This window comes from Pyrus communis, chromosome 3, assembly GCF_041283825.1.
Source record: "Pyrus communis isolate YQ-2024b chromosome 3, ASM4128382v1, whole genome shotgun sequence".
NCBI lineage: Eukaryota > Viridiplantae > Streptophyta > Magnoliopsida > Rosales > Rosaceae > Pyrus > Pyrus communis.
Window position 1 is genome coordinate 18,580,878 of NC_142567.1, and position 16,253 is coordinate 18,597,130.

The 16,253-nt window shown below is 38.1% G+C and overlaps 1 protein-coding gene across 1 annotated transcript; it reads left to right on the top strand.

Moving 5' to 3' along the window:
• Positions 1-12,259: 12,259 nt before the first annotated feature.
• LOC137714375 (uncharacterized) lies at positions 12,260-13,367 on the top strand. The gene is made up of 3 exons (XM_068453608.1): positions 12,260-12,455; positions 12,677-12,826; positions 12,979-13,367. Exons 1-3 carry the CDS (start codon positions 12,260-12,262, stop codon positions 13,365-13,367), a joined length of 735 nt encoding a protein of 244 aa, XP_068309709.1.
• The last annotated feature ends 2,886 nt before the right edge of the window (positions 13,368-16,253 follow it).

A 16,253-nucleotide genomic window follows, 5' to 3' on the forward strand; every position in this document is an offset into this window, starting at 1 on the left:
TACATTTATTCGAAGAATTTTATAAAATATTCTAGAAATAAGAACGTACGAAAAATCTACAAATGAACAAGAAATGAGAAACTTCAAATGCACGAGTCTTCTTTAAGCGTGTGAATCAAGACTCTTATTGAAAGCACCAATTTATGGATGCAAAATTCCGCCTTCTTCTTCTTGGACAAAAATGCATCTGCAAAACAATTAACACCTTAGATCAAGGCCAAAAGCCTCACGCGCCCACGATGAATGGGAAGACAATTGGACTTTGGTTTTTTGGAGAAATGATGATTATTTATAGGGGTGTGGCCGGACCTATCTGGCCACTTATGATGGTTTTTGGCCTTAATTGCAAGATATTATGTCAAAATAATATCTTGTTATCAATTAGGAATTTAATTAGGAAATTAATCAATTAATTAGGAAATTAATCAATTAATTTTGGTAATCAATCCTAATTTAAAAGAATAATTTAGGTTTTCCTTGTTAGGAGGATTTGATGAGGGTTGATGAAATAGGCTTTGAATAAATACCTATTTTGATCACATTTGACATTGATTGAGCCGTTATTGTCCACTGCATGCGCGTGGGAATCCCAGTGTGCCTTAAGGGTAATTTTGTCCTTTTACCCAAAAGTCCACGTGTCGCCTCCATATTTTGCTTGCTTCTTTTTTGCTCTACAGCAAGCATACAGAGACCCAAGATCGAAAGACATGGAGGAGCACGAGTTCGATTTCCCGAGGGAAAGATCATGCCCCCGTCTATGAAGATTAAAACCCTAAAGTACCTCAAGCGCAAGCAAAACACCACAGCATGCTCAGATTCACCAGCAAGATCGTTAACGAAGACAAGGAAACAAGAAAAGTTTTGAAAAGCAAGGTCAAGAAATTCTTCCTTACCTGAAAGAAGGTCTCAATGCAAAACACTAAAGAACCCAAAAGCACAGATGCAAGTATGAGGTACGATGGATAATAAAGGAAGGGCAGAAGAAAAAGTTGCCGAAGGAAGATAAACTAAGGAGGAGAAGAAGAAAATAATACAAATACCTATCCTGGAGAAGGGAGTTGTTCAAAGCAATTACCAACAAAAGATAGGAGGTCCTTTTTGTATCATGAAACGTGCATGAGAAGCAAGGAAGCACATTGTCACTAGGCCACTAGCATCCACGCAGAAAAGAAAGAAAGAAAGGAGAAGAGTCCCATCAAAAAGCCCACGTTCAAAAAAGGAATCCCTTAGGCCTGGGGTTGATTATTTAGCCCATTCAAGGATTCTCATAGCCCAAATAATCAAGGGGACTAATGTTGGGGCCCAAAAATGTCACACACCAATCCAAGTCTTAAGGCCCAATTATCATGCAACGCTTATATTCAAGCCCAAATACATGGCAAGGCACGGGATCAATGAGAAATATATATTTACAAACATGCCATGCCACGGTGATTAAGCCGAATATTCACTCCATGCTCATACCTATTCATCACGCCATGCTTCCTCATGCTAATCACTGCCATGCTAAGCCTAAGTCACATACTCAGGCCTTGCTAAGTGGATTATGGTGTGGATGGTTACGGAAGGTTATTGAGCCTACGTGGAATCGGGATCATGGAAGACTTTAGGCTACTTGGGAGCCCAAAGATCTAAGCCCATACCCTTTGTATTGCACGCTGGCATTATTGAGAGATAATTAGTCTAGTTTACCCCCTTTCCTTAGCAATCCAACTCCCTTAGTTAGAAATAAACTAGATTCTTACATTAACTATATGTTAAGCCTAGCAAGTCAAGCATTAAATGATGACTTTCCCTTCCCAGTAAGCACAGACAATCAACGTGCGAAAGCCGTGAGGCGCGCTACCAGAATTAGTGCTTGCGGAAGGCCGCCTTGGGAAAGGTGCGCCTTGGGAAGTAGCAATCTGCATGTCTCAACAGTGCAACCAGTTTATACCAAAATGGGAATAATAGGATAACTAGGGAGAAATGAGGGGAAGACCAAGCCACAAAAGGGATATTCCCTTGAAATCTAGAGAAGAACCCTTCATTTACATAAAGGGAGGAACGCAGGAAGAACAGGGAGAAGATTCAGATGAACACAAAGGAAGAAATAGAGAAAACGTAGTGAGAGAGAACCACCTAGGAAGACGCCCATAGAGTTCCATTTAGTCTAGAAGCATACTCCAAGTCTCAAGCATCACCATCCATGCAACCTTAATAATTCCAACAACCTTCCATCAAGCATCTCAACCATTAGAAGCCTTACTATCACCCTAGGAAGGCCCAAATCATGCAGCTAAGAATGCCATGCAACCATGCAAATCTTCTCTCTCTCATGTAAATTGATAAGTTCTAGCTTGCACACCACACTTCACTTGAGCAAGTCATTATCTTGATCTTTCATACTATCTTTGAGCCGATAATGTTACTGGGGTATTTTCTAAGAAAACCTATCTCTTTCGAGATATCCCAGGACTTGTTGCGAACCCACACCAAGGGAGAGAATAGGACATTCTCGAAGCCCAAGTCCACGTCGACCTAAAAGTCCCCCAACAATATGCAATAGCACAATTTTAATTCCAGGAAAAAAAAAAAAAAAAAAAAAAGTGGACTAATTTTTTAAACTAAATTTATAAACTATGTAATGTTATCAACAACCACACCATATAGTTCACACAATATTGTATACTTGAGTACTTATTAGTATAATACCTAATGCACATTTTTTACATCCTATTGACCATAAAAGATATCAAATCCACCTTATAAGTTTCATCAGAACTTGCCGGTTGTAATTTGTTTAAATTCATGCAATTAATCCTGGTCTCTTAATTTAATAACTCTACCAGTTTCAAGAACATGAAAAGTTGAGTATACTATTACTTTATGTATATTCTTGTGCGGCACAAAATAGCCATTCATTGCCAGCATTCTCAATAGATACGTACAATTATAAGTTAAAAGACTTCCTAATTGAATCATTAAAATACATTCTACGTGTCCCTGAATTCTATCTTTCGATTGATCCTTCGAGCAAGCTAGAACCATTCCACATGGAACTCTCAGATCACTGTCTGACTTTTGTGCTCAACGACGCAATCTTAGCTAGCTTGAGCCTACCTTCCCATATTTAGAAACCTGCACTTTCAGCTCCTTAGTTTTGGCTTATCGTGCAAGTGTTTAACAGTTAAGGTAAAGAAAAGAGCATAGAAGGATTATATTCAATCCTTAATTTTACTCATTTTACCTCTAGCTGATATTTGACATTAAAGTACCAAGTACTGTAATATTAGATATTCTCCTTCCTTGACTATCTAATTTGATCACTAAATTAGACTAATTGCATTCTGTCTGTTATATTATTTTAATTCGAAATTAAATAAAAAAACATACTTCCTTTGAAAATTAATAATAAACATTATATACATGCAATACAATGAAACGAACCAAAGTTCAAGTAATATAATTAGATATTCTGCCAACCATCTTATGAGATTCAACAATATTTGAGCATTTGGCTGCGCACTTCCACTTCCACCTTTTCTTGTACTTGTTTTACTCACATTATCCCTCCTCGGATGCGTGAAGCCCTTTTTATATGCAAACAATGCATTGTTATTTATTATCACCCAGGGACGGGCGTCGGTCTTGCCTAATCCTGCAATTTAGAGTTCGAATTCTTTAATGTAAAAAAGAATAAAACCAAAAAAAAAAAAAAAAAAAAAGTAGTGTTAGTGACATTTTAAAATTTTCATTCTACATTTCTTATAAATATATTTTTTTATTTTTAAATATAAAAATTTAAAATGTATAATGAAAGAATGGCAATAACAATTTAAAAAAAAAAAAAAAAAGAGAAAGAAAGTTTCCTCCCAATTTCCCTTCGATTATAGCTGAGTTTTGTCTCTTGCCTCTAATTGGGGAAAATTCACTGAGGCACTGACTATTTGACTAGTCGTTGGCCGACTAAGACCACTTCCCTTTATCGTATTCACAACATTATATTTAATTTCGATATTTAACAATAAAATAACGCCATATGTACGTGGGAGTGAATGCAACCACACATTAAGTCTTGAAAGATTCTTTGTCTGTTGAATGACCCACGTCTTAAAAAGTTTAATTTCCTCGCTAAAGAAAAGCCACAAAAGAGTGGAGAGAGAGAGAGAGAGAGAGAGAGAGAGAGAGATGAGAAGAGATACTTTTTACTACCGTGAACCCCACATATAATTCTTCTTGAAGTTTCCCCTATCTAAAGCTCAAAAGACCGTATTACCAAAAAAAAAAACAAAAAAGTAAAAACCTCAAAAGACCCTAATTAGCTCAATACAGTTCGTTGACCTCTTTCTCTCTCTATTTTAGAATAAACTAAATTCCAGAGTCGAATAGCAGTGCGTCTTTGTAATTAGCTCCACTTGGCTGCTGGAAATCACTGTAAGTAATGAATCTGGATCCTTTTCGGGTCCTCCTTATGAAGATTCTAAAAATTCGTGAATCTTGTCTGTTCATTGTATATCGTGCAGTTATAAATTATTTTAATTTTTTTATTTAAAATTAAATATAAACTTTAAATAAATCATTGAACAGACAAGAATTAAAATTAAATATAAGTAACTGACGAAAACTGACCATTCGATATAAGATAAACGAGCACGATTCACGGATCCTCTGAATCCTCACAGAGAGGATCTAGAGAGGATCCTGTTGGGTAAGTAATATTCTATGTATCATGATTTTGCTTATCGAATTAATGGTTTTCATTAAACAAAACTTGTCATGCAAGTATTTTAGATCTCCATCTTTGTTTACATAATTTTCACACACTTATTATCTTCACGTTATTTGGAATCGAATACTTTGTCCAGTGATCATTGTTGGCAATATCCACATCAGAGTGCCATGTCATCAAGAGTTTGTTGAAAGGGTGTTAGATTGATAGAGTTGGTTATATCTATTAGCTTTGGAGCTAAGCTTTGTACTCTATATAACTGAGTGGTGAATCATATTGTCATTCATTCAAGTTTTATGATAAGAAAGATCATTTCATTTCTTCTCTGTTGGCTCTCTAGCTCTTCATCTTCTCAATTCTTCACTGCTCTTTATTTTTTCCAATCTAGTTAACATGGTATCAGAGCCACCAGGCTCAAGCCATGGATTATGGTGGTTTCTCTTCATAGTAGTTTACATTTTCTTTTCCTTCCTAGTTTAGTTTCTCTTCAAATTTCCATTAGATTTTCGGTGCTTCAGTGATTTTTCTTGGGTTGATTTTTCTGCGATTGTTGGGTTGATTTTCAGTGCTCCGTTCTGTTTGCCGTTTGCGACGACACAGTTGGGCTGCGAGGGAACCTTCGCAATCATGCTTTGAGATTGTAGAATCAAGCTTTAAGAACCGATGATGGAGATATTCGAATTGATTGAGACTTGCAATGGTTGCAAAGTGAGAAAGCAAGAGTGCGTCCATGTGAAATCCAAACCGAGAGGAAAAAAGAGACTCTCTTAGAGTGGCTGTGTGGGAGTTTCAAGCAACTTCTTAGATCCAGTGGAATATCTTCATTTCATCCAGATTTGGTGTATTGTCAGAATTGGGGTTTTCCTCAGAATGTGGTGTTATTTCCCCAAAATCCTATGCTTCTTGTTCACTGCAGCCCAGGTGTTTGAAAAAAGTCCTAGCTCAAAAGTTTCATTTGAAGGTTATGTTTTCAGCCCATTTTTTTTTCTGAATTCTTGAACAATTAGAATGGATCTTTTTTGGGTTTTTCAAGAGTTGAATTGTTTCTGGGTTTTTCCTCTAGGTTTCAAGATGAAGTGATGAATTGGAAGCAGTTGTGTAGTGCATTCTTGCACTTTCTATCTTCGACGAATTGGTTTCTTGGTGGGAGTTTGGTTTTCTGGTGCAGAGAAAAGTTCAAAATTTGTGCAGTCTACATGTTCGACGAAATGACAACTCAAGATTTTTTTGTGAAGGTTATATTTCTAATCACTTTATCTGAATTCTTTGGAGAATTGGAATGATTTCTTACTGCAATTACTTCTGGGATGTGACAATCAATTGTTTTCATCCAAATTAAGGCATGAAATCATCTCACTTTCGATGATCTTTTCTGAGTTTCATGTTGTTTTTCTGATATTAGGGTTTAATATTGTTAGAATAAGTATTTTGTTGATGGTTTATGGATTTTACTTTCAATTGGGTGATTATTGGTGTCCTGCTGGTGATGTTACTCATGGTCCTTGATAATGCAGTTGTTGCTATCATAATTTGTATCAAATGGGACTTAGTTTTAAGATTATACACTGTAAGTCCTTGAATTTCTGTTGTCTCGTCATTGGGTTTAAATTGTTCAAGAGCTTATCTCATCCTATAATTTCTGAGTCTAACCAACTCAGTTGTTAGCATGAATCTACAATAAGTTCGATTATACGATGAAGTTTGAAGAAGTTGTAAACGGTAAATCCCACGAAGGGTAATTCTGTGATGTGAATAGGTAAATCCCACGAAGGGTAGAAGAAGTTGTTAACGGTAAATCCTAGGAAGGGTAATTTCGTGATGTGAATAGGTAAATTCCACGAAGGGTAAAAGAGATTGTTGACGGTAAATCCCATGAAAGGTAATCCTGTAAGAAGCTATTATACCAGCATAAGGGTGTGTTATGACTCCTTCATAGAAGGCTATTCTTATGTGAAGCTCCAGTTAGAGGCAGTAAGGTTTAGTGTTCCCAGAAACTACTGAGAAGATACGATATGATTAATGTGTTTTCATGGGAAGATACGATATGAGAAGGAAATTCAGCAACTTAACTGTGCATCAGGTGGATGACTGGACTATTTTCAAAAAACTAGGCTGAAGGGGGAAGTATCAAAAGGCTATAGTTGAGGACACACACTTCAAAACTTGACAGACATAATTGTTGACAAGCACAGCATGTGTACTATAAAAAAGATAATGCAGATGCATGAAGACATCTTTAAACACCAAGAACAGAGGATTAATTGATGATGGGAGCAGGGCTAGGAGTGCATGGACAAGAAGGACTTCATTGTTCTGCATTTCTTAAGCACACATACAATCTCAAACTGGAATCCCAGTTCAGATTGAGTGAGGATGTTGGCAATATCCACATCAAAGTGCCATATCATCAAGAGTTTGTTGAAAGAGTGTTAGATTGATAGAGTTGATTATTTCTATTATGTTGGTTATATCTGCTAGCTTTGGAGCTAAGCTTTGTACTCTATAACTAAGTAGTGAATCATATTGTAATTCATTCAAGTCTTTTGATAATAAAAATCATTTCATTTCTTCTCTGTTGGCTCTCTAGCTCTTCATCTTCTCAATTCTTCACTGCTCTTTAATTTTTCCCATGTAGTTAAAAATCATATTACTTGAATATATATTTAATTCTTCTTTTTACTTGTTAATCTTGCACCTTCATCCTGTCTCTATCGTGAAAAAAGTTGTCAGCCAAAAGTTTTGGTGTCCATTATTTTCTACATAGGGCACAATACGTGGTGTCTTATATGAAATGGACACTGGTTCACCTTATTGGTGTTCAATATTCAATAGAGACAAATACCTCATTTGTGTCCTCAATTTTGTACCCAAAGCCTATTTTTCTTATAGTGCTCATGTTATCTACTAGAAAAATACCAATAGTACGTACGATATCTCTCTTTCATTCACATCCCATGCATACATACACGTACCATATGATTACTTGATATACAGTCTCCATATATGTGTTGTATTTGCATGTGTGAAGGTTAAGTAAAGTGGTAATAGAGTGCAAAATGATTAATTAGGAAAAAGAAAAACAAATAACGTGGAAATAAGAAATGTAACATCCCACATCGACCAACGGAGAGGTGGTGATGTGCCTTATATGTACATGCCCACCTTTATATAGCACGAGGCATTTTGGGAACTTACTGGCTTCGGGTTCCATTGAAACTCCGAAGTTAAGCGAGTTCGGGCAAGAGCATTCCCAGGATGGGTGGCCCACTGGAAAGTTCTCGTGTGAGTTCCCATAAACAAAACCGTGAGGGTGTGGCCAGGGCCCAAAGCGGAAAATATTGTGCTACGGCAGAGTCGAGACTGGGATGTGACAGAATGGTATCAGAGCCACTCTACCGTTCGGTACAAATGTGCCACTGAGAATGCTGGGTTCCCCTTAAATGGGGTGGATTGCAAGATCCCACATCGACCAACAGAGATGGGGTGATGTGCCTTATATGTACATGCTCCCCTTCCTAAAGCACGAGGCCTTTTAGGAACTCAATGGCTTCGGATTCCATCGGAACTCTGAAGTTAAGCGAGTTCGGGTCAAAGCATTCCTAGGATGGGTGACCCACTAGGAAGATCTCATGTGAGTTCCCAGAAACAAATCCGTAAGGGAATGGTAAGCCCAAAGCGGACAATATCGTGCTACGGCGGAGCCAAAACTGGGATGTGACAAAATGGTATCGGAGCCACTTTGCCGTGTGGTGCGAGTGTGCCGACAAGGACGTTGAGCCCCTAAGGGAGGTGGATTGTAACATCCCACATCGACCAACGGAGAGGGGGTGATGTGCCTTATATGTACATGCCCACCTCCATATAGCATGAGGCATTTTGGGAACTCACTGGCTTCGGGTTCCATCGGAACTTCGAAGTTAAGTGAGTTCGGGCGAGAGCATTCCCAGGATGGATGACCCATTGGGAAGTTCTCATGTGAGTTCCTAGAAACAAAACTGTGAGGGCGTGGCTGGGGCCCAAAGCGGACAATATCTTGCTACGGCGAAGTCGAGATTGGGATATGACAATTTGGATCTGTTATGACATAGCCGTGAGACGCTTAATGGACCATTTAAATCTTACAAAACCCCTTTCTGGGCTTAATTGACGCAAAAACCTTTCTTTTTTTTTGTGCAACTTAGTGTTTTCATAGCTCAATTATTACTAAAAGAAAGATCGATTCTTTGGAATCCTTCTTTTCTTCAAACAGAATGAACATAGATAAAATCAAACCGATTCCCTAATTGCCTTTCTAGATATTCCAGTGTCCTAGTTATTCACATTTATAATGTAGGCATGAGAATTGTGCCAAAAATATGAGGTGGTGGAGAGTATATAGAGAGTCCCATTTTTGAAAGAGTCTCATTAGCATTTCCTTATAAAATATTGTGTAAAAAACATAAAATGCTGGAGAGTGGGGAGCCTCACTTTAAGAGAGTCGCATTAGCTTCTCTCTTGGGTTTAAACCAACTTTCCATAAAATGATACTTTTTAATACATGTTTTGGTCTTCACAATTCCATGCAATATTTACCTCATATTCATGGGTTAATTACACCAACACCCCCTGAGGTATATCGAGTTTTCACAAAACTCCCTCACGTTTGAGACATTACACTAACACTCCTTCAAGTTTTAATTCACTTTCACATGACCCTTTTAGTCAAAATTCTGCTAATAAATTGACAACTTTACCCTTATAAATAATTACTTGAACAATAAAGAAAGTCTTTATAATTATATAGAAAAGAAAATATTCAACAACAACAACAAAGCCTTTTCCCACTAAGTGGGGTATGCTGTATGAATCCTAGAAGGCCATTGCGCTCGGTTTTGCACCACGTCTTCCCTTAGATCCAAGTACTCTAAGTATTTTCTTAGAGTCTTTTCCATAGAAAATAAAATATTAAAAAATAAATAAATTAAACATTAAAAAAGGGAGGGGAAGGATGCCTTATGAACGACGGCTAGCGTCCTCAAAGCATGTTTGAGTCTTAGCGCTTTTGGACAAGGAAAGCAAATCCATGCTCGTACCATCAAGTATGCGTTCAATCTTGTAGTACCAATAAGAAGTGCTCTTTCAACAATGTATGCAAAGTGTGGGAATTTGGAAGACAACAGTCTGGTGTGTAGGAGGATGCCAACGAGGGATACAGTAAGTTGGAATGCTGATATCAGGGCTTTCACAAAATGGGAGGGGCATCAAGGCTCTACAGGCATAGAGGTTTTGAACTTTATGATAACTATAAGTTATTCAGCAGTTAATGCTCCATGATTCTTCAGGAACTCTCATTTTACTCTTTTCTTTGGAAATTAATTTGAAGAAGAAAAGCAACCGTCTGCTTATTTTTTTGGTTCGAAAGAATAGAATTAGACCAAAATACAAGAAATTTAATTACAAGTTGCAAATTCAGTTGATTCCTCTTGCGCCTCTTGACTTGTTTTGGCATATCAAAGTAATTTTTCATGAAACTGAAACTTTGTTATTGTTAATTATTTTCTTATGGATGCAAGCAGAATGCTTATGAAGTAGAATCCCATTGTTCATAAGCATTCTTAGCTGGGAAAAAGAAGATGAAGATGGTGATACTATTTTAATGTTTAATTTATTTTTTGTATAAATTATAAAGCTTTTTTTTATTGTTTAAGTATTACTTATAAGGGTAAAGTTGTCAATTAATTAGCATAATTTTGACTAAAGATGTTATGTGAAAGTGAATTAAAATCTGAGGGGGTGTTAGTGTAATGTCTCAAACGTGAGGTGGTTTTGTGAAAACTGGATAAATCTCAGGGCATGTTAGTGTAATTAACCCTTATATTCATATATAGCATGCAACTCTACTCTAGCTCTATATAATTAATAGATATCAATTCAAGTTATTTCTTGTCACATCCCACACCGGCTCTATCGTAGCACGATATTGTTCGCATTGGGCTTACTATTCCTTCACGGTTTTGTTTCTGGGAACTCACGAGCACTTCCCAGTAACAAAACCATGAGGGAATGGTCAGCCCAAAGTGGACAATATCGTGCTACGGCGGAGCCAGTCTGGGATGTGACAAAATGGTATCAGAGCCACTCTGCCGTGTGGTGCGAGTGTGCCGACAAGGACATCGGGCCCCTAAGGGGGGTGGATTGTAACATCCCACATCAACCAACGGAGAGGGGGTAATGTGCATTATATGTACATGCTCCCATTCCTATAGCACGAGGCCTTTTGGGAACTCACTGGCTTCGGGTTCCATCGGAAATCCGAAGTTAAGCGAGGTCGGGCGAGAGCAATCCCAGGATGGGTGATCTACTGGGAAGTTCTCGTGTGAGTTCCCAGAAACAAAATAGTAAGGGCGTGGCCCAAAGCAGACAATATTGTGCTATGGCGGAGCCGGTTTGGGATATGACAGGAACACTTGCCTAAGGTGAAGAGTCAAATCGTTTGGCAACTCTTCATGGGGGTATGAATCAAGATAATTTTGAATCAGAGCCCTAGATTTTTGCTCATCCCTCATTGTAATAATATCTCGGGGTTTATAGTGATAACTTGGTATATCTACTATATATACAACCATTAACTAAAATATGTCCATGGTTAACTAATTGGCGGGCTTGAGGAATAGTCGAAGCCATGCCAAAGGTAGCGGAGAGTCTATGGAGAGTTCTACTTTGAGAGAGTCTCCTTATCATTTCTCTATTTTATAATGTTGACAAGAGAATTGTGCCAAAAGCATGAAGTAACGGAGAATCATAAAGAGTCCTACTTTTGAGAGATTCTCCTTAGCATTTCTCTTAAACCCATTATCATAAACATATGCATTCTCAATTAACGTGTAGTTAATGGCTTGAATCATTTATAACACACACCATCAATAAGTTTTCCCCTACAAAATTCAAAATTTTTATTTTCTTCTTAGTCACCTAGCAGCCTAGCAAGGAGAAGTATTTTTTTTTTTTTTTTTTTTGGTAATTGTTAATTGTTTTCGTACTGTAGGTAACATAATCTTAAAAAAATTTCACTCACTTACATTTTTTAATCATCTTGATGTTGTATCTAATATGATTTTTACGTCTATTAGCAAGGTAATATAATTTTTATTTCTATTAACATGGTCATACAATATCGTTCCTATTAATTAGATAATTTCAAGAATGTATGTGTTCTTTTCATTTTTACCTTTTGATTAGGTAGATTATGTGTATATAATGTTGATTATACTAGATGGTATGAAAATTTCTTCCACGAGAGAATATTTGAGCATATATTCTACGTTCACAAATTAATCATATGCTCATGATTTAACTTCATCCCTTGCATCCAACATAGGAGAGGCATACTTGAACTTGTGTATGCCCCTTTACAAAGTTGCAATGAAAGTCGACTGGGATGCCACCAAGGGCATCGTAAATATCAATCAGGCACTCTTAACTGCTAGCATAACAAAATGATGGGAAACTGTCCTTCACGTCGCAGCAGGAGCAAAGAACAATATTCAGATTGTGGGGGAACTGGTCAAAATGATGGATGAAGAAGACTTGGCACTTCATGACATTAAAGGAAATACGGCACTGAGCTTTGCCGCTGCAGCTGGAATTGTAGAAATTGCCGAAATTTTGATACGAAAAAATAGGTTCTTGCCAACAATTCCAAGTGGCGAAGGAATGACACCACTTTATATGGCTATACTTTGTTTGGACAGTTTGAAATGGCATTGTATTTATACCCTAAAACGTAAGAAAAATGTTAGATGAAATGAGCCGTAACGCTCTCTTTTTTCTGTTGTATAGATCATGGTCTTTATGATAAGTACTTGGAACTTGGACAGAAACATTAAACACATCTTTAATTCTTAACTATTCTTCTTATAAAGGTTGTTTGAATTCTCTCTCTAACCCCTTCCTCTTTTTTTTTTTTAATCTTTGTAAATTGTGCAGATTTAGCTATGAAGTTGCTACAAGATGATAGAACATTAGCAAGGGCCCGTAAAGGCGACAATAAAACGGCATTGCATGTCTTAGCTCGAAAGTGTTCAGAGTTTAGTGACCAAAGTACTTCAGGAATGGGCAACAGACTTATGAAAACATGTGAGTCGATTCTTCTAAAATTATGGTATGAAAATGTGATGAGTTATATAAAAACAAACTTTTGTATTTGATCACCTCACGTAAGTATGAAATTTGCCTATTCTTGTGACCATTGATCATTTTGTTTATGTTGGAACTTTTTTAACTTACAGTTAAAGTACTCACAGGCGTGAAGGGTCCTTACAAAAGAAACTTGAAGCAAACTCAAGCCCTGAAACTAGTCGAATGCCTTTGGAAAGAAATGTTGAAATGTGACGACGACGAAGTCATGCGTCTGATAAGAGAGCCTTCTGAATTACTATTTGACGTAGCGAAAATAGGATATTATGAATTCTTATCTGTGCTTATTGACTCTTATCCTGAATTGCTATTGGAATATGATGACAACAATCTAACTATCTTCCATATTGCAGTCTTTCATCGTCATGCAAGTCTCTTCAATCTAGCGCATGAGACAGGCTCCATCAAAGATATCATAGAAACATTTACTGATGATGAGAATAACAACATTCTACATCTAGCTGAAAAATTGGCACCTTAAGACCAACTTAATCTTGTGTCCAGAGCGGCTCTTCAGATGCAAAGAGAATTAGTATGGTTTGAGGTATGATTAAAATTCATCTCATAATCAACTTTAATCCGTCTTGCCTAGAAAATTCTTGCCTTTTTTTATTTCATTATCGATCATTGATGTGGCAGGAAGTCGAGAAGATTGTGCAATCTCCCTTTATACATATGAAATATAAGCAAGGAAAAACACTTCGAGAATTATTCACTAGCGAGCATGAGGATTTATTGCACAAGGGAGAATTATGGATGAAGGACACTGCAAATCCGTGCATGCCTATTTCAACTATTATCGCCACTGTTGTGTTTTCAGCTGCATTTAGCATCCCAGGAGGTAGCTGATAATAAAGGAACACCAAATTTCATAAAAGAGACATTTTTAATCTTCGCCATATCTGATGGAGTAGTACACTTTTCCTTCTCTACTACAATTCCCATGTGCTTGTGCATCCTCACGTCGCAATATGCTGAAAACGATTTTCTTAAATCCTTACTGTTGAAGTTGATGATCGGACTCACATCACTCTTCGTTTCAATAACATCCATGATGATAGTTGTCGATGCAAATTTCCGTCGTCTTCAGTCTTGACGAAAATGCACCGGCAAAACAATCAACACCTTTGATCAAAGACCTAAGCCTCACGCGCCCACGAGGAGCCGGGGGGGGGGGTGTTAGGTCAACGGATCTCCGATGCCTAAGTTAGTTTCTCAGAGTAACTGTTTAGGGCTTCTTTAGGATTGCAAAAGCCCTCAAAATTTGGTATAATATGGGGTATTTATAGGGCTAGGGCTGGCCATGTAGTGTTTAAGCGAGAGATATTCTCTAAATATTCCCAAGATATATATTTAATAGGAAATAATATCTTGAGATAATGTGGTAATTATCCCTAATTGGTTTAAATTAGGAATACTTACTTGATTGGAGTTAATCTTTAATTAGGAATGTATTAAAGATAGGATTTGGGTAATTAATCCTTATCTTTAATTCCTTGCCAAGGGCAAGTAAGCTGTGGACAATTGTGTTCTACTGTTGAGCCCTCTAGGAATGTGAGCTGCGCGTGGGAGCACCTGAGAAACCTGCCCATTTATGGAGGGCAATCTTGTCCTTCTTTAATAAAATCCACGTGTCGTCTCTAGAATATTTGAGATTATTTTAGGCTCCACAAATGCCCCCACACCTACTGTGCTATATGCAGGAAAAGGATTGTAGGTGTAGGAATCCCTAGCTGCTTAGGCTTGCGAAGTTGTTGCCCAATTTGAACTTGATCTTCTTTCTTGATTTGGAGATAGACTTCTTCTAGGAAATGGAAAACAATTGCCCCTAATACCTATTTAATTCTGCCTTAAGCAGGGGATTAAATAAATTTGGATAACAATCTTTATTCCTACAAGGAAGAGAAACTAGAGGATATTTTTTCTTCCCCCTCCCCTAGCATTCTTCTTTACTTGTCCTTGCAAAGAATCGTCTCTCGTTGTTGTTCTTCTTCTCTGTGCCGCATCAAGGTAAGAAAATTTTGAATTTTCTTCTTCTTGAATTTTTGGGAGCCTTGGGGCTTGAAAAATTAGCTCAGCGGGGGCCGAGGTGGTGAGTGGAGTGCGGCAAGGAGGCCAAATTGCAGCAGGTGGTGCGGCATGGTCAGCAAGTGCGCGGGCGCACTAGGCTGGGCGAGCCGTGAGGCTCTAGCCCTTTTGAATGTGCTTGGCGGGGGGCCAAGTTAGGTGAAACAAGCTTGGGACTGTAGTAGCAAGTGAGAAGGAACGAATGAGACTGGCCGAGAGGCCTTAGGGCCTGCTTGGAGTGCAAGGACAGTGGGTGAAGGCATGGGCATCATTTTCACTGAGTTGCGTCTATGCTGCTCCTTGCGTATATATATATATATATATATATATATATATATATATATATATATATGCATATATCCTTTTTTTTTTTTACGCAAGCTGCCTTCTAAATATTTTTCCTTCGCACTTTTTGCAAAGACTTTGAGATGTCTTCTTCTGATCGCAAAAGTGACGAATATCCTCTGCCTTTGTATTGTCAAGGTGGTTCTTCTGGCAAGGTGGGCTACTTCAAAGCTGCACATGTCAAGATCAATTCCAACGAGCTATTTCGAGATTTTCTTGAGGTGTACAAGCATGCGATTCCATCAAGGGTTCGCGTCAAACGGGTGAAAGATGATAACAGCGATGAACCATGCGACGAGGGTGCCTCTGCTAGGACGAGAGCTATCAAATTCCATCCGTACAACTTTATGTTGGGATTTACTTTTCCCATGCCTCGTCTTTTCCAGGAGGTGATCTGCTCCATGAAATGGGAACCTGCTCAGTGCACCCCAAATGCAATTTATGCGATGGTGGAGTTCTCGAACTTGAACAGGTTTTTTGAGCTTAGCTTGACCATAGATGAGTTTTGGTACTTCTTTAAGATCGGCCACAAGGAAAGTGTGAGGTAGCTAAGGTCTCGCCATCAGCTGCTTGATGTTTCTAACAACGGCGATCATGAGTGGGCGAGAGATACCTTGGAGGTGAGCAGTAAGTGGGAGTCTAACTCTTCTCCTGAGCTGCGTGTTCTAATTACCTTTATCAGTGGTAAGTGAATTGCTTCATTTTTGTCCTGCTTGAATTTTTTGTTGATCTGCTTCATGACTTCAATTTATTGATCGTCTTTCTTGCTTTTGCGTATATTCAAAGTTTGGCTTAACCCTCAGAACCTTGGCAGATATGAAGAAAGTGCACGTCACCTTGGGCATTCCTACTGAGTACTGTGAGTAGCGCTGGCTGCTCAACCCTCTTCCTTGGGAAAAAGATGGCCTGCCCCCGAGCGAAGAGATAAAGTGGATAAAGGACGAGGCGTTGGCTC